The 17,490-nt window shown below is 39.0% G+C and overlaps 1 protein-coding gene across 1 annotated transcript in view; it reads left to right on the forward strand.

Annotated features, from left to right (window-relative positions):
- Positions 1–17,490, forward strand: part of LOC124789974 (jouberin-like) — a 281,563-nt gene that overhangs the window by 144,512 nt on the left and 119,561 nt on the right. Inside the window, exon 7 of the mRNA XM_047257514.1 lies at positions 11,258–11,413. Within this exon, the coding sequence (XP_047113470.1) occupies positions 11,258–11,413 (156 nt within the window). The remainder of the gene's footprint in view (positions 1–11,257; positions 11,414–17,490) is intronic.

The raw sequence follows: 17,490 nt of genomic DNA on the forward strand, positions 1-17,490 counted from the left end.
GTAGAATAACACTTTGGGATGAAGGATAGAGGATAGGACATTCCTCATTTCAGCACATGACAAGAGGTCATCGAAATCCTGGTGGAGGATGTGATTCAGTTGCTCCAGTCCTGGATGGTAAGGTTGGGCTTTGAAGGCCTCAGTGAGACCCAAGAGGCACTGCTCATCACTACAGATGCAGAAACCACAAGTGGCTAGGCTTTAGGGAAGGGACTTCTTAGTATAGAATTGGTGGCAGCTGTTGAAATGGAGGTATTGGTAGCACTTGGTGGCTTTGGTATAGAGCAACAATACATGGTGGGAGAAGCAGTGTGGGTGGTCAGGGTAAGGATGAGGCTGGGGCAGGGAGGGGGAGGGACCGCAGGCTAGCAGTGGAGAACAGTGAAGTGCTATTTGTGGTAGCATGCAGGGGTGTGTTAAGAAGAGGGTAGGATAGCTAGTTGCAGATGGAAGATTAGGCAGAGGGATGGTGTTGGGGGGGGGGGGGGGGGGGAGGAGAGAAGTATAAAAAGGCTGTGGGTGTGTTAATAGAATAGAAGGCTATGTGCTGCTGGAGTGGGAACAGGGAAGGGGATATGTGTGTGGAAAATTGACTGTGCTGATGTAGCCATAATTGAGATGGAGGTCAACGTCAAAGAAGGTGGCTTGTTGGGTTGGGGATGAGGTGAAGCAAATGGGGGAGAAACTGTTGAGGTTCTTGAGGAATGTGGCGAGGTTGATCCAGATCACTAAGATAACATCAGTGAATCTGAACCAGGGGAGGATTTTTGGATTCTGGATGGTTATGAGAGATTACTGAAGATGGCCCATGAATAGGGTGGCATAGAATGGTGCCATTTGGGTGCCATTGCAGTACTATGGATTTGTTTGTAACTTATGCCATCTAAGGGGGAGTAATTTTGGGTAAGGATATAGCTGGTCATGATGACCAGGAAGGAGGTTGCAGGACTGAAACTGAACAGGCATTGGGAAAGTTAGTGTTCTATAGTGGCAAGGTCAGGGGCTCTAGGGATGTTATTGTAAAGGGAGGTGGCATCAACAGTGATGAGTAGGGCACCTTGTGGTAAAGGAATGGGAACTGTGGGGACTCAGTGGAGGAAGTGGTTGTTGGTTGTTATCTTTTATATAAGAGAGTAGGTTGTGGGTAATATGCTGAATGTGTTGATCTACAAGAACAGAGGTTCTCTCAGTGGGGATACAGAAACCAGCCACAATGGGGTGTCTTGTGGAGTTGGATTTATCTACATTGCATGTAGAAGGTAGGAGTGTGGGGCATGGTAGGGGTCAGGAGAGAGATAGACTCAGGAGAGAGGTTCTGGCATGGGCGTAAGGATTTGAGGAGAGACTGGAGATCCTGCTGGATTTCTGGAATGGTGTCAATGTGGCAAGTTTTGTAGGTGGATAAATCTGACAACTGGTGGAGTCCTGCCAGGTAATCCTGGTGATTAAAAACCACACTGGTGGAGCCTTTGTCAGCAGGTAGGATTATAAGGTCAGGATCAGTTTTTGCATTCTTTCAGGAGATGTAATGTTAGCTTGCATATTGAGGAGTTTGGGGAATGATGGTGAGGTAAGATTTGAGGTTAAGAAATTCTGGAAAGTTAACAGGGCATGATCTGGGAGCAGTGGGGATGGATCATGGTTGGATGGAAGAGTGAACTGGGTCAGACAGGTTTCAACATTGATTTTGGGTTGAGTCTGATTGGTAGGGATGGTGGAAAAAAGTGTTTCCACTGTAGGGACCAGGAGAAGGGAGATGGTCTTTAACAAGTACATCATTATTGAATTTGGAAGTGGGGAAAAAGGTAAGGCCTTTGGAAAGTACTGATACTTCTGTGGGACTAAGGCTTTTGGAGGAAAGATTCATGACTGTGTTTCAGGTCTGTTTAGGTACTGGACTCTGTGGGCTGGTGGGAGTGAGTTTTTGAGGGTTTGGTAAATGTAGTAGGTCTGCAAGGCAGGTTTCATCAACTATTGTATTGTGTATTGTATATTAAACCTGGGACCTAGGAACAATGGAGAGGCTTCATCCCACAGTAGCCCTCAGTGGGACACAACCCCACAACAGGCCACAGCAGTTCACCCACCCCACTGCCCCACTGCTGCCCCACACCGAACCCAGGGTTATTGTGTGGTTCAGCCCCCAGTGGATGCCCCCCCTCTCCCCCTCCCAGGAATGTCTCATACCAGATGAGTGTAACCCCAAATGTTTGCGTGGTAGAGTAATGATGGTGTACATGTACATGAGGATGGTGTTTCCAATCACCAAAATAGTGTAACTGAGGCAGAATAAGGGGAACCAGCCTACAGTTGCTGAGGTAACTGGAAAACCACCTTAAAAACCATCCACAGGCTGGCTGGCATACAAGACCTCAAAACTGATCCACTGGGCAGATTTGTGCCGGGAACAGCATGCCTTGGGAAGCAGCGCCTTAGACAGCATGACTAGCCGGGCGTGCTTTATCGGTTATGAAGGTATATGAGGGAGGTTTGGAATCTGTTGTGGAGGTGGTGGATAATGGTAGTTCAAGGTGGCAGTGGGAGGTGAACATGTTGGAGAGTTTTTTTGAGGTGGCATTTTTCATGCTGCTTTAGTAACTGGAAGGCAACACTTTCAGTATGAGAGATGGGATACAGGAATTTGGAACTGCAGAGCAAGAGAATTTTATGGATGGGGAAGAAGTATTGCAAGATGTAGAGGTTGTAGTAAAGGTTGTTTTTATCAGCAGAACATTACAATATTATGCATTTTTTTATTTAAGTATATACTCCACAAATTTCACAAAACTGGAAAATATGAGAAATAGAAAAATAGTTATAATTTATTTACTTTTTTGAACACAAACATCATTTCTTCAGCATTTCCGTGGAATATACACTGTTTCATGCTGTCAAACAACCATAAAATGATTGGTAAAGTGCTGGGGATCTTTTTGTTTCAGTGTAAGAATGTCTCTTCCTTCAGAAAGACTGGTTGCTCAGCAGCATCAACTCATTTACCCTTTATTATTTTTCAGTTCATGTTCTGATAGTTCTTGAAGTCTTTCTTCTTCATTTTCATGACACAGGATCATCTTAGAATGTATAATTTTCTAATATATGCATTAGTGTATCATGTAAATGCGGCTTGTGCACCCTTCTTTTTTCTTTCCCATGCAAATTTTTTGGCTCTATGTAAATAGTTGTGCCCTGTTAAGAGGAAATAACATTTGATATCATCATGCAGACCAAGACTCAAGGAAAAAATATACAATGTAGGTTGAAGATAAATCAAAAATAAAACCTACTCTTTCTGCTATTTCCAGTATGGTATACAAGCAGGATGCTGCTTCAGATGACCATCTGGGTGTTATACTTTCAAACCACATGGATGTTAAGATATTATCTATGTTGCATACATGAATGTCAAAACTGTACAACCAAAGTTGCCTGAGATAAAATATTTTTTCAGTTGATAGCCCTGAAGTGTTGTTACTATAAATTATACATTATCTAACAGTAATCACACTCTTCACTTCTTATATCCAATTAGAATCTTTTCAGTATTGTGTAACCTATATCATATTTAGCCTGGTGAAATTTTACAGTCTGAAGTATTATTTCATTTTCTGAAAGAATCCTCTATTCACATATATTGCATGTTTCATATAAGGATAATTCAAATGAGATGTTGAAATCTGTATTGAAGACCTTGGAATAGATCCTATGATGCAGAATGTATAACATTATTTTCATATTGTTGATACATCTCAGCTGTATTCTAGAGGAACAGGCTGTGCTCCGAGACCCTTTTCTTTCTTTCACATTATCCAACACAAATGTGATACCAAATTAAACACACCAATAACAGTCACCTATACTTATTAGTTTCATTTGAACACAAAACTCTCACAGTTTGTGAAGGAAATATTCCATTGTATACAAAGTACACAAAAACATTTCCAAAAGTGCCATATGACTACTTTTTTTATCTTAGCTCTACAGTTCACAATTTTTATAGCTGCATCATTAGGAATATTACTACATGAATGACTCTTATGCTTTGGAAACTTCTTACATGATCCCTGACATATCCCAACTGACATTCAGCAGTTTTGTTACAAGCAGTTGGATGTTTACCTCTCTAATCAAAGTGAGTTGATAAGAAGTTTCCTACTCATCCTTTATTACCAAAAATCATCCTCATCACCATAATCTCTCATTTTCAGACTGATTTTAACTGTACAAAGTTTCTGCTTTGAACTGCTGAAAATCTCACAGAACTCTTTAAGGCACACTCTTTTATATTCACTATTTTATAATTTCATGTTTTTGTTGTTGTGGTCTTTAGCCTGAAGACTGATTTGATGCAGCTTTCCACACTACTCTAACCTGTGTAAATCTCTTCATTTTTACATAACTACTGTATCGTACATCCTATCTGCTAACAGCAGTGAAGCCTTGGTCTCCATTTACCATTTTTGCTGCTCACACTTCCTCCATTAATAATTGATGGTCCCTTGATGCCTCAAGATGTGATCTATTAGCAAATCCATTCTTTTATTCAAGCTGTGTGACACATTTCTTTTTTCCTGAATCCCATCCAATACTTTCTCATTAATCATCTAATCTACCATCAAACATTCAATATTCTTCTTTAGTACTATATTTCAAAATCTGCTACTCTCTTCTTGTCCAAATTGCTTAACATCCATGTTTCAATTTGATACAAGGCTGCACTCCTGAAAATGTTCTTCATAAAAGACTTCTCAACATATAAATTTAATTCAGTGTTAACAAATTTCCATTTTCAGAAATACTTTTCTTGCTTTTGACAGACTGTATTTTATTTTGTTTCTGCTTTGATCTTTGTTACATAGTTTGCTGCCCAAATAACCAAGCCAACATACTGATTTTCATATTACATTCAACCGAGCAAGGTGGTGCAGTGGTTAGCACACTGGACTTGCATTCGGGAGGACGACATTTCCGTCTGGCCATTCTGATTTAGGTTTCCCATGATTTCCCTAAATCACTTCAAGCAAATGCTGTGATGGTTCCTTTGAAAGGGCATGATTGATTTCTTTCCTCATTCCTCCCTAAACTGAGCTTGTGCTCTCTCTCCAGTGACCTTGTCAACGAGGCGTTAAACACTAATCTCCTCCTCCATATTACATTCAGAAGAGTGATTTTGTTTTTTTTTTCCTTGAAGACTTCCTTTGGTCATATGTATAGTCATCCACACACTGTGTCTGTGTGAGTAATAGAAATAATTAGCAAATTTTTAAAAAAAATCTCTGTTAATATCTACATTGAATAAAGTATAACAGGAACAGTTGTTAGACTTGGCTGCACAGATATGTGTGTGCACCTTTTCTGCAAGCAGGAATATGTTTTATCAACTATAGTGTACAAATGGTCTTCGCTATTATTTTCATTTTCTATTCACTTAATGATCAGCTTCATGCTTTTCAATATTTCAGTATGTTAACTTTCATAATTATGACAAATGTTGAGATTATGTTAGATTTATATTATAAGTCACTAAAACAATGTTTAAGTTAGAAGGAATAACATACTGTGTACATTTTGGTAGACAAAATTGAAAATAAATTGAAAATAAAATACAATGCTATTTGCATGCAGTAACAGACTTTACAATCCAGTACTTTAGATGTGACATCTCAGTCAGCACTGAGACCCTTGACAACTCAAAATGAATGTCATTTTATAAACAATTGAAGATGGCAAATAGGAAATACCACTTATCTGAGATTTTAACAATTGTTAACTGATGACATGATCTATCCAAATGCCAGAAAATCTGTTTTGATATGTGCAGGGTAGCTTCCTCTGGCACTATCTCCTCATTTGTGAGGAACACAATTCTTTGTAGTAATTTGAGGATTACATCTCCATTCTTCAGCCCCCTGTATATTGCTCTCCGAGGGACCTTGAAGACAAAATTAGACCAATTACAGCATGCACAGAGGCCTTTAGGCATCATTCTTCCCAGACTTACTATGTTATTTAAATGGGCAGAAACCCTATCATGTAGGCCATGCTAAGAACTCTCTGCCATTCACTTCATAGTATTTTGCAGACTGTATTTGTAGATGTACAGAATTAGATGTTCGAGCAAATATTCAAGGGTGCATTTTTTAAACAATGTCTTCTGTGGTTTGTACCATAAAACTGTAAGTGGCCAGAAATATAGCACAGAGGGACCAAGTTATTGTCTTGCTCAAGACATTCACTGATGATAACTTTGAGGATAATGAGCCAGATGGGTTACTGAAGTCTACATTTGGCATTCTTCTTCAGAAGACTGAAAGATAAAGAAATAACGTCTTTAGAGGGTAACGTGAGAATACTTGAGGTGGAGAATCAGATTCTGGTTCTAGGTGTAATTTGATTTTATTTGGTAAGTTTAGCATTCGTGATGCGCTATCTGGTGTCTAAATTATTACACAGCTATTATGAGAGTTCTTACTCAAAATATACTGTTATTTAATACTAAAACAGAAGTGAGAATACAAACATTTTTATTGTTCTATTTTTAGTTTACGTATTTTGCATTCTTTCACTTCTCTTACCATGCACTATACTACTACGCACATTTTGATCCATTGTCAGCATTTCTTCATCATTCTTCAGCTATATTCACTATGTGATCAAGAGTATCCAGACACCTGAATGACAATAACTTAACAAGATCATGGTGCACTCTCCATTGGTAAAGTTTGAATTCAGTATGGTGTTGGCCGATCCTTAGACTTGATGACAGCTTCCAGTCTCGCAGGCATACATTCAATCAGGAGCTGGAAGGTTTCTTGGGGAATGGCAGCTCATTCTACACAGAGTGCTGCACTGAGGAGAGGTATTGATGTCAGTCAGTGAGGCCTGGCATGAATTTGGTGTTCCGAAACATCCCAAAGGTGTTCTATAGGATTCAGGCCTGGACCCTGTGCAGGCCAATCCATTACAGGGATGTTATAGTCCTGTAACCACTCTGGGACAGGCCAAGCATTATGAGCAGATGCTCGATCACATTGAACGATTCAGTTGCCATCCCCGAATTTGCTCTTCAACAGTGGGAAGCAAGAAGGTGCTTTAAACATCAATGTAGGTCTGTGCTGTGATAGTGCCATGCAAAACAACAAGGGGTGCAAGCCCCCTCCTTGAAAAATATGACCACACCATTACATCACTGCCACCAAATTTTAATGTTGGAACTACACACGCTGGCAGATGACGTTCACCTGGCATTCACCATACCCACACCCTACCATCAGATCACCACATTGTGTACTGTGATTCATCACTCAACACAACATTTTTTGACTGTTCATTCGTCCAATGTTTATGCTCCTTACACCAAGTGAGGCATTGTTTGTCATTTACCGGTGTGACGTGTGGCTTATGAGCAGCTGTTCGACAACAAAATCCAAGTTTTCTCATCTCCAGCCTAATTGTCATAGTACTTGCAGTGGATCCAGATGCAGTTTGGAATTCCTGTGTGATGGTCTGGATAGATGTCTGCCTATTACATATTATGACCCTCTTTAACTGTCAGCAGTCTCTGTCAGTCAACAGAGGAGGTTGGCCTGTATGTTTTTGTGCTGTACATGTCCCTTCACATTTCCACTTCAGATCATATTGGAAACTGTGGACCTAGGGATGTTTAGGAGTGTGGAAATCTCACGTACAAACATATGAGGCAAGTGACACCAAACCACCTGACCACATCCAAAGTCCATGAGTTCCGCAGAGTGCCCCATTCTGCTCTCTCATGGTGTCTAATGACTACTGAGCTTGCTGATATGGAGTACTTGGCAGTAGGTGGCAGCAAAATGTACCTGGTATGAAAAACATATGTATTTGGGGGTGTCTGGATACTTTTGATCACATAGTGTACATTCTACTATGCTTCCATCCATTTTGTCTATGCCTGCTTCTCTGATTCTCACCTATTGTAGCCCCCTTTCTCCTAGATAATCCACCTTCTACATCAATATGTAAATACGTATTCTCCAAGCCACCATGTGGTGTATGGTGGAGGCTGCCATATACCACTACCAGAGATTTACTTTCCTATTGCACTCACAAATAGGGTGAGGGAAAAACATCTGTGTGTATGCCTCCATAATGACTCTAATTTCTGTTATCACGCCTTTGTGGTCTTTATGCAAAATGTACATTGGTGACCATAGAATTGTTCTGCAGTCATCTGTATATGCCTGTTCTGTAAATTTTCTTGATAGTGTTTCATGAAAAGAGTATTATTTTCCCTTGAGGGATTCCCATTTGAGATCACAAAGCATTTCAGTAACAACTGCACATTGATCGAACCTGCTGGTAACAAATCTAGCACCACGCATCTGAATTGCTTCAATGCCTTTCTTTAATCTGACCAGGTAGGGATCCCAGACATGAGCACTACTCCAGAACAGCTCATACGAGTTTCTGTAGATGGTCGTCTTTGTAGATGAGCTACAATTTACTAAACTCCTCCAACAAATGAAGTTGACCTGCTCACAAAGACTCTACCACTATGGTTTTGGACCGCAAGGATTACCTGGTGGAAGGACGCCACCAGCTGTCAAATTCATTCGCCTACAAAATCTGACACAGTACCCCATTCCAGAAATCCAACAAGGTCTCCAGTCTTTCCTCAAATCATTAGGTCTGTCCCAGAACCTCACCCCTGAGTCTCTCTCTCTCTCTCTCTCTCTCTCTCTCTCTCTCTCTCTCTCTCTCTCTCTCTCTCTCTCCCTATCCACACCTCCAACACTCCTGCCTTCTAACTGCTTCCTGAAGTCCATAACCCGAACAACCTAGGATGCCCACCTGTGACTGGTTATTGTGCCCCAGAGAGATAATCTCTGCTCTCATGGATCATCACCATCAGTTTATTATCAATAACATACACTCCTATATAAAAGACACCAATAATTTTCTTCATTGGCTCTCTGCAGTTCCTGTTCCTTAACCACATTATGCCATGCTCATCACCGCTGATGCCACTTCCCTCTGCACTAACATCCCCAATGCCCATGGCCTAGCTGATATTGAACATTACCTTTTCCAATGCCTGACTGACTTCAGACCTACAACATCCTTTCTGGTCACTATGACCTACTATATCCTCATCTGCAGTTACTTCTACTTTGAAGGAATCACCTGCTAACATATCCATGATACAGCAATGGGCACCCACATTGCATCATCCTATGCCAACCTATTCATGGGCCATTTTGAGTATTCCTTCCTAACCGTCCAGAGTTCCAAATGTTTCACCTGGTTCCAATTAACTGATGGCATCTATGTAATCTAGACCGAGGGTATAGACCCTCCTATCCACATTCCTTTAGAACCTCAATACCTTACCATTTGCTTCACTTGGACTTCCTCAACTCAACAAGGCATGTTTCTTGACATCGACCCCTACAGCAAGGATGGCTACTTCAATACCTTCATCCACACCAAACTTACCAACCACTAACAACACCTCCGATACAACTGGTGCTATCCATTCCATACCAATAAGTCCCTTCCATAAAGCCTAGCCACGCATGAGTGTCTCGTCTATAGTGATGAGCAGTCCTTCTCCAAATGTGCCAAGGGTCTCATTGAGGGACTTCGCAGACTGAAACTATCCTCCCAATCATGAGCAGAAACAAATCTCCCATGCTATTTCTCTCCAGTCACCTACAACCTCTCAGACCCCACTTCTCTCATGACTCAGTACCACCCAGGACTGGAGCAACTGAATCACATTGCCCTGAAATGAAAATTATCCTACCTACTATCCTCCCCACCCCTCCTACAGTGGATTTCACCACCCACCAAACCTATGCAGTAGGCCTATATGCAGGACCTGTCCCATACATCCTCCCACCACCACCACAACAACCACCACCACCACCACCAGCAGCAGCACCAGCACCAGCACCAGCACCACCTCCACCTGCACCAGTCCTGTCACAGGCATTTCATGTCTTATCAAAGGGAGGACTACGAACTAAACTACAAGAACTGTGCTGCTTTCTGCATTGGTATAACAGCTAACAAGCTCTTGGTATGCATGAATAGCCAAACTGTGGCCAAGAGAAAGCTGGACCATCCAGCTGCTGAACGTGCTGCCCAACATAGTTGGATCCTTCCTACCAACACCAGCTTTTCTGGACTGCGCAATTGGGAACTCTCCTTATAATATTTCTTCTTTCCCATTACCCCCCTCGCTTCAACCTTCACTGCTTCCTCTGCTTCACCTACTTATCCCCTTCCCTGCTCCCAGTCCAGCACTACACATGCTTTCTGTTCCACCAATACATCCACAAGTCTTTTTTCCTTTTCTGCTTATCTTCTTTTCCAGTCTCCTACCCATCCCTCCCCCTCCCCCCCCCCCCCTTTCCACCAGTACCTGACAGCCACCCAACTCTGCACCTAACAACCTTATCCTATTCCCACCACATTTTTAATGCTCCCACAAGCAGCATACTTTTTTAATCCCTGCCCCACTAATCCTTCCCCCCGCCCCACCCCCATGCCAGGTCTCCTTTGTAGCCTGACCAATTGCCCAAGATTGCTGCTCCTGTCAGACACAGTTGCAGTTCGCAGTCCAGCAACAGTGGCTGGGGATGGTGGTCATGTGTGTGTAGGTTGTGCTTGTGTGTGTTTTCTATCCATGAAGAAGGCCTTTTTGCTTGAATCTTAAATGTTTAGCAGTCTTTTAATTGTGCCTATCTGTGACTCAGCACCTCTTCTATATGGTGAGTGGCAATCTATCCTTTTCATAATATTGTCATCAGATCATGTATATATAGGGAGATAAAGAATGGTTGTGTCACATTTCTGTGGGGCCAGACTTGATGATGCTCTATGCTGGATTGTATTACTTAGAAAGTCTTCAACTCACTCATGTATCTTGATATTTATTCTGTATGCTGAGATCTTAGTTAACTGTCTGCTGTGGGACACCATGTCAAATGTTTCCAAGAACTTTAGAAATATGAAATCCCCCCATTGCCCCCTCATCCATGGTTCACAGGATATTATGCAACAACAGGGCAAGCTGAGTTTCACATGAGTGATGTTTTCTAATACCACGCTGCTTTATGGACATAAGCTTTTCTTTCTCAACAAAATTTATTATATTCATCCTGAGATTTATGTTCAAGTGGAATATTTGTAACTGGATCCAATATTCAACATTAACAATACTTTTACTTTATGGGCAACCTAAAACATTTTTTTTTGTCTTTTCATGTTTCAGATAGCAAGTGGGAATAAAATTTTTAACCTTACTGGTCATCAGGGACTTGTGTACAATATCAGCTGGTCTCATAACGATAATCTCCTACTTTCTGCTTCTTCAGACAGTACGGCATGTCTGTGGAACATTGAGAGTGGATCATATAGACCTCTGCAGGTTTGAAGAAATCTTATGCACTAAAATCATATTAAAATATTTAACTGTGAATTATATTCAAATGTAAACTGAATGTGAATGTAAGTGAAACCTTTTATTCTGAAATATGTGAACATCTTTAATTATGGTGTGTGTCCTTCAAAAGTGGAGTGAAATACTGAAAACACAAACAGAGCAATTATTAAGCACATCATCAGCATCAAGGTTATTAGAGGCATTGTAAAAGGAGAAAATAAAATAGAAAGAAATGATCGGGAAATGATATGGAAGTAGGAGTAAATTGTTTGTCATTTATAAACACAGAGTACAATAGTTGTCTTGAGCACAAATGCTGTAAGGTAGCCTAGATGGTAATACAGTGGTGATTTTACTTTTGCTTTCAGTCCTGTGTAGTAAAAATGTCATTCATTTTCTCTTGTTCAGATGTTTATAACCATGACTTCCTTGTTGTTTGCTGAGAATTTGTTCACAGTTCACACAAGCTTTGAACTAGTTTGCCAGGGGTGTTAACATCCATGTTAAACAGTTACTAGTGTTGCTCAATGGATCAGTGGATAAGTACCAGACTACATATTCAGAGGTCTGTAAGGTCTGGGTATATTCCCCACTCAGTCCTATGATTTATTTGGTCATGTACTGATTTTATATCTCTGACATTACTTTGTAAATGATAAAAATTCAGAGTTACAATATGGTTCAGAGTCCATCTGGAGTTCCTCAATAACTATCAGAGTAAATCTATTCATAGGCCAGAGGAAGGTAAAGGCATACCACCACCAATAGCCTATGTCTAGCAGTTCACTGTGGTGTTCAAGCCAACATTTGGGCCAAGCACAGCTTTACATTACATCTGATTTAGAAAACTAATACTGTTACATTACACCTCAGAAAATTATGACTTGCTTATTACTCTCATCTCACAAGCTATTTGTCATATACACTCATCATGTCTGTCACCTGAGGAAAGTTAGGTGAGCTGTCAGTTATTTAGTTAGTTAATTACTTGTTAAATAGGTAATAATAACTATAAACATTATGATGTGGAACATGGCAATAAAACAAACATAGAACACACATACATATACACCAAAACATGAGAGAAATAATTATATGATTGCATAGTGGCCATTTACACAGTTTTCTGTAAAAAATATTATTCCTCTTCAACAATTACTGTATGGTGTAGAAGGAGTTGTTAAGGACAAATACCTTTTTAATCTACACTTGAAAACAGGTTTCCTATCCTTCAGACATTTCCAGCAGTAAATTGCCAGAAAGTTTTATAGTCCCCCCTTTCTGTGGAAAAGTTAGCTTCATTAAAGGGTAATGCAGATCATTTATCCTTCTAATGTTGTACTAGTGACTATATCTGTTACTTCAAATTGAAATAATTATCAATAAGAAATTTTATAAGTGAATAAATATGCTGTGAGGAGTGGTTAATATTCCCAGCTGCTTAAATAAATGGTTTCAAGATGTCAGCTACATGTGTGAACCACACATATTCTGCTTAAGTGAGGAATTAGTTCAAAACATTACCCCAAAAGACAGTAGTGAATAAAAATATGCAATATATGTTAAATGTTTTGCTCCATTTTTACCTCTATGGCCTGTCCAATTCTGAAGTGATCAACATTCTTTGATTGTTCTACTGATTCAACTATCAACTATTTTCCAAAACAATAAATTCATTTTCTAAAACATCAATTTTTTTCATTCACACTTTTTAATCCCTCTGGTAGCCCATTTTTTCAGTTACCTGATCATTAACTGCACTAAATTTGCTATTGTTATCTGTCTTCATTTTCTCCAGTTTTGTTAAAATTTACTGCAGAATATCAGTTTTTACTGTTTCTTTGCTGACTATGATTTCTCTTGGTTCAGACACATCCTGAATGGGCCCTACAGCTTTCACTTCTACTTCCCTCCTACTCTTGTCTCTGTTCACTTTGTTAACAAGCACGTGAGTCCATAAACAAATTAACTTCACAAATAGTTTGTACTTATCTTTCCTTTTTGATGTTCCTGATTGTAGATGTAAAGACCTCTTTCATTTGATCCATTTCATCATTGTTGGTAGTACCTTGTTACTGTTGATACAATTTTGTTGGGCAGTCACTGGTCTTCTTTCTTTGCATGATTAGAAATTCATTTATATATAAACTGCAAATAGCACAAACCACTGTCCCTTCTTCTGCAACAGACACAAATTCATTATCAGTCAACTGATCCCAGAACGCCACCGCTTGTAATCTACCCCTCCCGCACATCATTTGTTGGTTGTCACTCACTCCATAATTTACTCTTTTCATAAGCTTTGAGAGGAGTAAGATTTACCATAAACTTTTTACTTATCTTCTTTTCTTGTAGCTGGCTCCAGTTCTTCATGTCTAGGGGTTGATTCTTGAAGCTGAAATTTTTTTGATGTTAAAGGTTCTCATGGTTCCAATTGATGTGATAACTTTTGAAAGAATTGCCTGAAAAGTAAATTCTGTTTCTGTAATTTTTAATTCTTTCAAAGTTTTCTATATCACACTGTCTTTACAATTTCCACTTCAAACTCGAAAATTACATTGTTATTGCCAAACATAAAAACATGTCTGATCACATCAGAGGCATGCCCACCACTATTCCATTCTGCACTACTAAGAATATTCCAAAGAGTTTACAAATTTTATGACAAATGAATTTCCACCAATTATATCATCATTTTATGAATGAATGCAGAAGTAAACATAATAAATACCATCTGATTGTTAAATTAATAAAAGGAATTTTAAGTGTACCAGGTATTTCATAATTTCAAATGTTTCTAAAAGAAAAGTAATTTTAACTGTACTTACAGAGTTAGTACATATTGACTGTAAGAACAAAAATAAAGTAATTTCTTTTTATACGTTTTAGCCTGAAATATAATACATCATGAACAAAATCATATGTAATTCTTTTAGAAAAACAGTTGAGATAATATTAACCTGTTTGAAAATTCATAAATATTTTTTTTGTATCACCTACTTCTGTTGAGGAGAAATAATGCTAGAGAAGAGTGTCTCTTTACAAATTAAAATGACTGTTTTTGGGTGCAGCATCTGTTATTAATAAGAATGGTCCCTCACATAAAGGGTGAGGTTTGCTTATAATTTTTTCACATTTGTCTCTCTATTTGTGACTCCTGACAGTAACCAAATTGCCCACTTTGTGCTGTATGGGTGTATCTTTCTCTCATCTGTTTCTCTTTCTCTCAGCCTCTCTCATTTGCAAATGATTCACATTATTGTTCCATGACTCTTGTGTACCAACATCCTCCTGTTGCCATTCAACCCTCTTTAGGAGGGATTGTCCTTCTATTTGTTCTCCTACTATTTCCATTAGGGAAACCTTTGTAACTGAATGTGGCAACTAATTTAATACCTTTTCAAATTCTCTCACCATATCTGACCAGTTTGAATGTCTACCCACGCAATAAGTCCAACAAAGCTTGCCCAACTCACACATTTATTTATTTATTTATTTATTTATTTATTTCTTGTTCCAGTGATCCATGTTGTGACAATATCATAGGATATGGAACATGTTCGAAATCTATGGCAGCACATGTAAACAAAACAAAATGATTTCATATTACAGTAAACAGTAACTTAGGTTCTATTACAAAAAATCAATTTTGAGAGATAAATAAATATTACAAAATAATAAGTGTTACAGAAAATAAATATTGCAAACTATGTGTTTACAATAAAAAATAGACAGGATTATAAATGTAGATTTTGGCATATATTTGCAGTTAACAATACAAGAAATTCTAAACACTGTACTTCAGGAACTCCTCTATCGTATAAAATGATTCTTGTAATAGGAATTGCCGTAAAGTTTTTTTAAACAAGAGCTCGTATTCTACCAAACACTTAATTCTTGAAGGGAGGGTGTTAAAAATTTAACAGCCAGAGAAATGGACATCTTTCTGTATCATACTTAGATTTGCCTGTTCATAGCGAACACTCCAATTAGCAAATTCCAATCCCAAAGAAAGCAGGTGTTGACAGATGTGAAAATTACCGAACTATCAGTTTAATAAGTCATGGCTGCAAAATACTGACATGAATTATTTACAGACTAATGAAAAAACTGGTAGAAGCCAACTATGGGGAAGATCAGTTTGGATTCCGTAGAAATGTTGGAACACATGAGGCAATACTGACCCTATGACTTATCTTGGAAAATAGATTAAGGAAAGGCAAACCTATGTTTCTAGCATTTGTAGATGTAGAGAAAGCTTTTGACAATGTTGACTGGAATACTCTCTTTCAAATTCTGAGGGTGGCAGGGATAAAATACAGGGAGCGAAAGGCTATTTACAATTTGTACAGAAACCAGATGACAGTTATGAGAGTCGAGGGGCATGAAAGGGAAGCAGTGGTTGGGAAGGGAATGAGACAGGGACATAGCCTATCCTTGATGTTATTTAATCTGTATATTGAGCAAGCAGTAAAGGAAACAAAAGAAAAATTTGGAGTAGGAATTAAAATTCATGAAGAAGAAATAAAAACTTTGAGGTTCGCCGATGACATTGTAATTCTGTCAGAGACAGCAAAGGACCTGGAAGAGCAGCTGAATGGAATGGACAGTGTTTTGAAAGGAGGATATAAGATGAACATCAACAAAAGCAAAACGAGGATAATGGAATGTAGTTGAATTAAATCGGGTGATGCAGAGGGAATTAGATTAGCAAACGAGACGCTTAAAGTAATAAATGAGTTTTGCTATTTGGGAAGCAAAATAATTGATGATGGTCGAAGTAGAGAGGATATAAAATGTAGACTGGCAACGGCAAGGAAGGCGTTTCTGAAGAAGAGAAATTTGTTAACATCGAGTATAGATTGAAGTGTCAGGAAGTCGTTTCTGAAAGTATTTGTATGGAGTATAGCCATGTATGGAAGTGAAACGTGGATGATGCATGGTGTAGACAAGAAGAGAATAGAAGCTTTCGAAATGTGGTGCTACAGAAGAATGCTGAAGATTAGATGGGTAGATCACATAACTAATGAGGAGGTATTGAATAGAATTGGGGGAAGAGAAGTTTGTGGCACAACTTGACTAGAAGAAGGGATTGGTTGGTAGGACATGTTCTGAGGCATCAAGGGATCACCAATTTAGTATTGGAGGACAGCGTGGAGGGTAAAAATTATAGAGGGAGACCAAGAGTTGAATACACTAAGCAGATTCAAAAGGATGTAGGCTGCAGTAGATACTGGGAGATGAAAAAGCTTGCACAGTATAGAGTAGCATGGAGAGCTGCATCAAACCAGTCCCTAGACTGAAGACTACAACAACAACAGCAAATATCATGTTTTCTTCTCAGCTCATTCCTATGATACTCACTATTCAGTTTAAAAATGATTTTTCTTTTCTTATCAAGCACATCAATGAGAATTTATAGTGTACAGTGGATGTAAGGATTCCAAGTCTCTTAAAAAGATTCCTGCATGTGGCTCTAGGATGGACTCCACACATGATCCTTATGCCTCTTTTTTTGTGCACACCGTACATTTTTAGCCAGTGACTGATTACCCCAAAGTATAATTCCATATGCCACGAAGGTGTGAAAATAACCATAATAGGCTGACTTCCTGGTTTCCATACTTCTATAAGAAAAACCAGTGCATAATGTGTAAGTTGCTGAACTCAGTCTTTTGCATAGATCCAGGCTGTTGTTTGAACAGTTCAGTTTGCTGTCAGTATGCAAGCCTAGGTATTTTGAGGTATCCACCCTGGTTATCACCTGCTTACCTGTTTTAGCTACTATTTCTTCATCTTTGAATGATGTGTGGAACTGAACATAGTTTGTTTTAGTGTAATTTAAAGAATGTCCATTAATGTTAAACCAGTTCACTGTTTCACTTAAAACCTTATTTGCTGTTTCCTCTAGTTTATCTACTGAATTATCAATAAGTAGTGTAGTGTTATCAACAAAAATGGTGAATCTACAATATTCCATACAGAGAGGCAGATGATTTATAAAGATAATAAAAAGTAGGGGGCCTAGAACTGAGCCTTGGGGCACTCCACATGTGATGGTA

The sequence above is a fragment of the Schistocerca piceifrons genome, chromosome 3 (genome assembly GCF_021461385.2).
Source record: "Schistocerca piceifrons isolate TAMUIC-IGC-003096 chromosome 3, iqSchPice1.1, whole genome shotgun sequence".
Classification (NCBI taxonomy): domain Eukaryota; kingdom Metazoa; phylum Arthropoda; class Insecta; order Orthoptera; family Acrididae; genus Schistocerca; species Schistocerca piceifrons.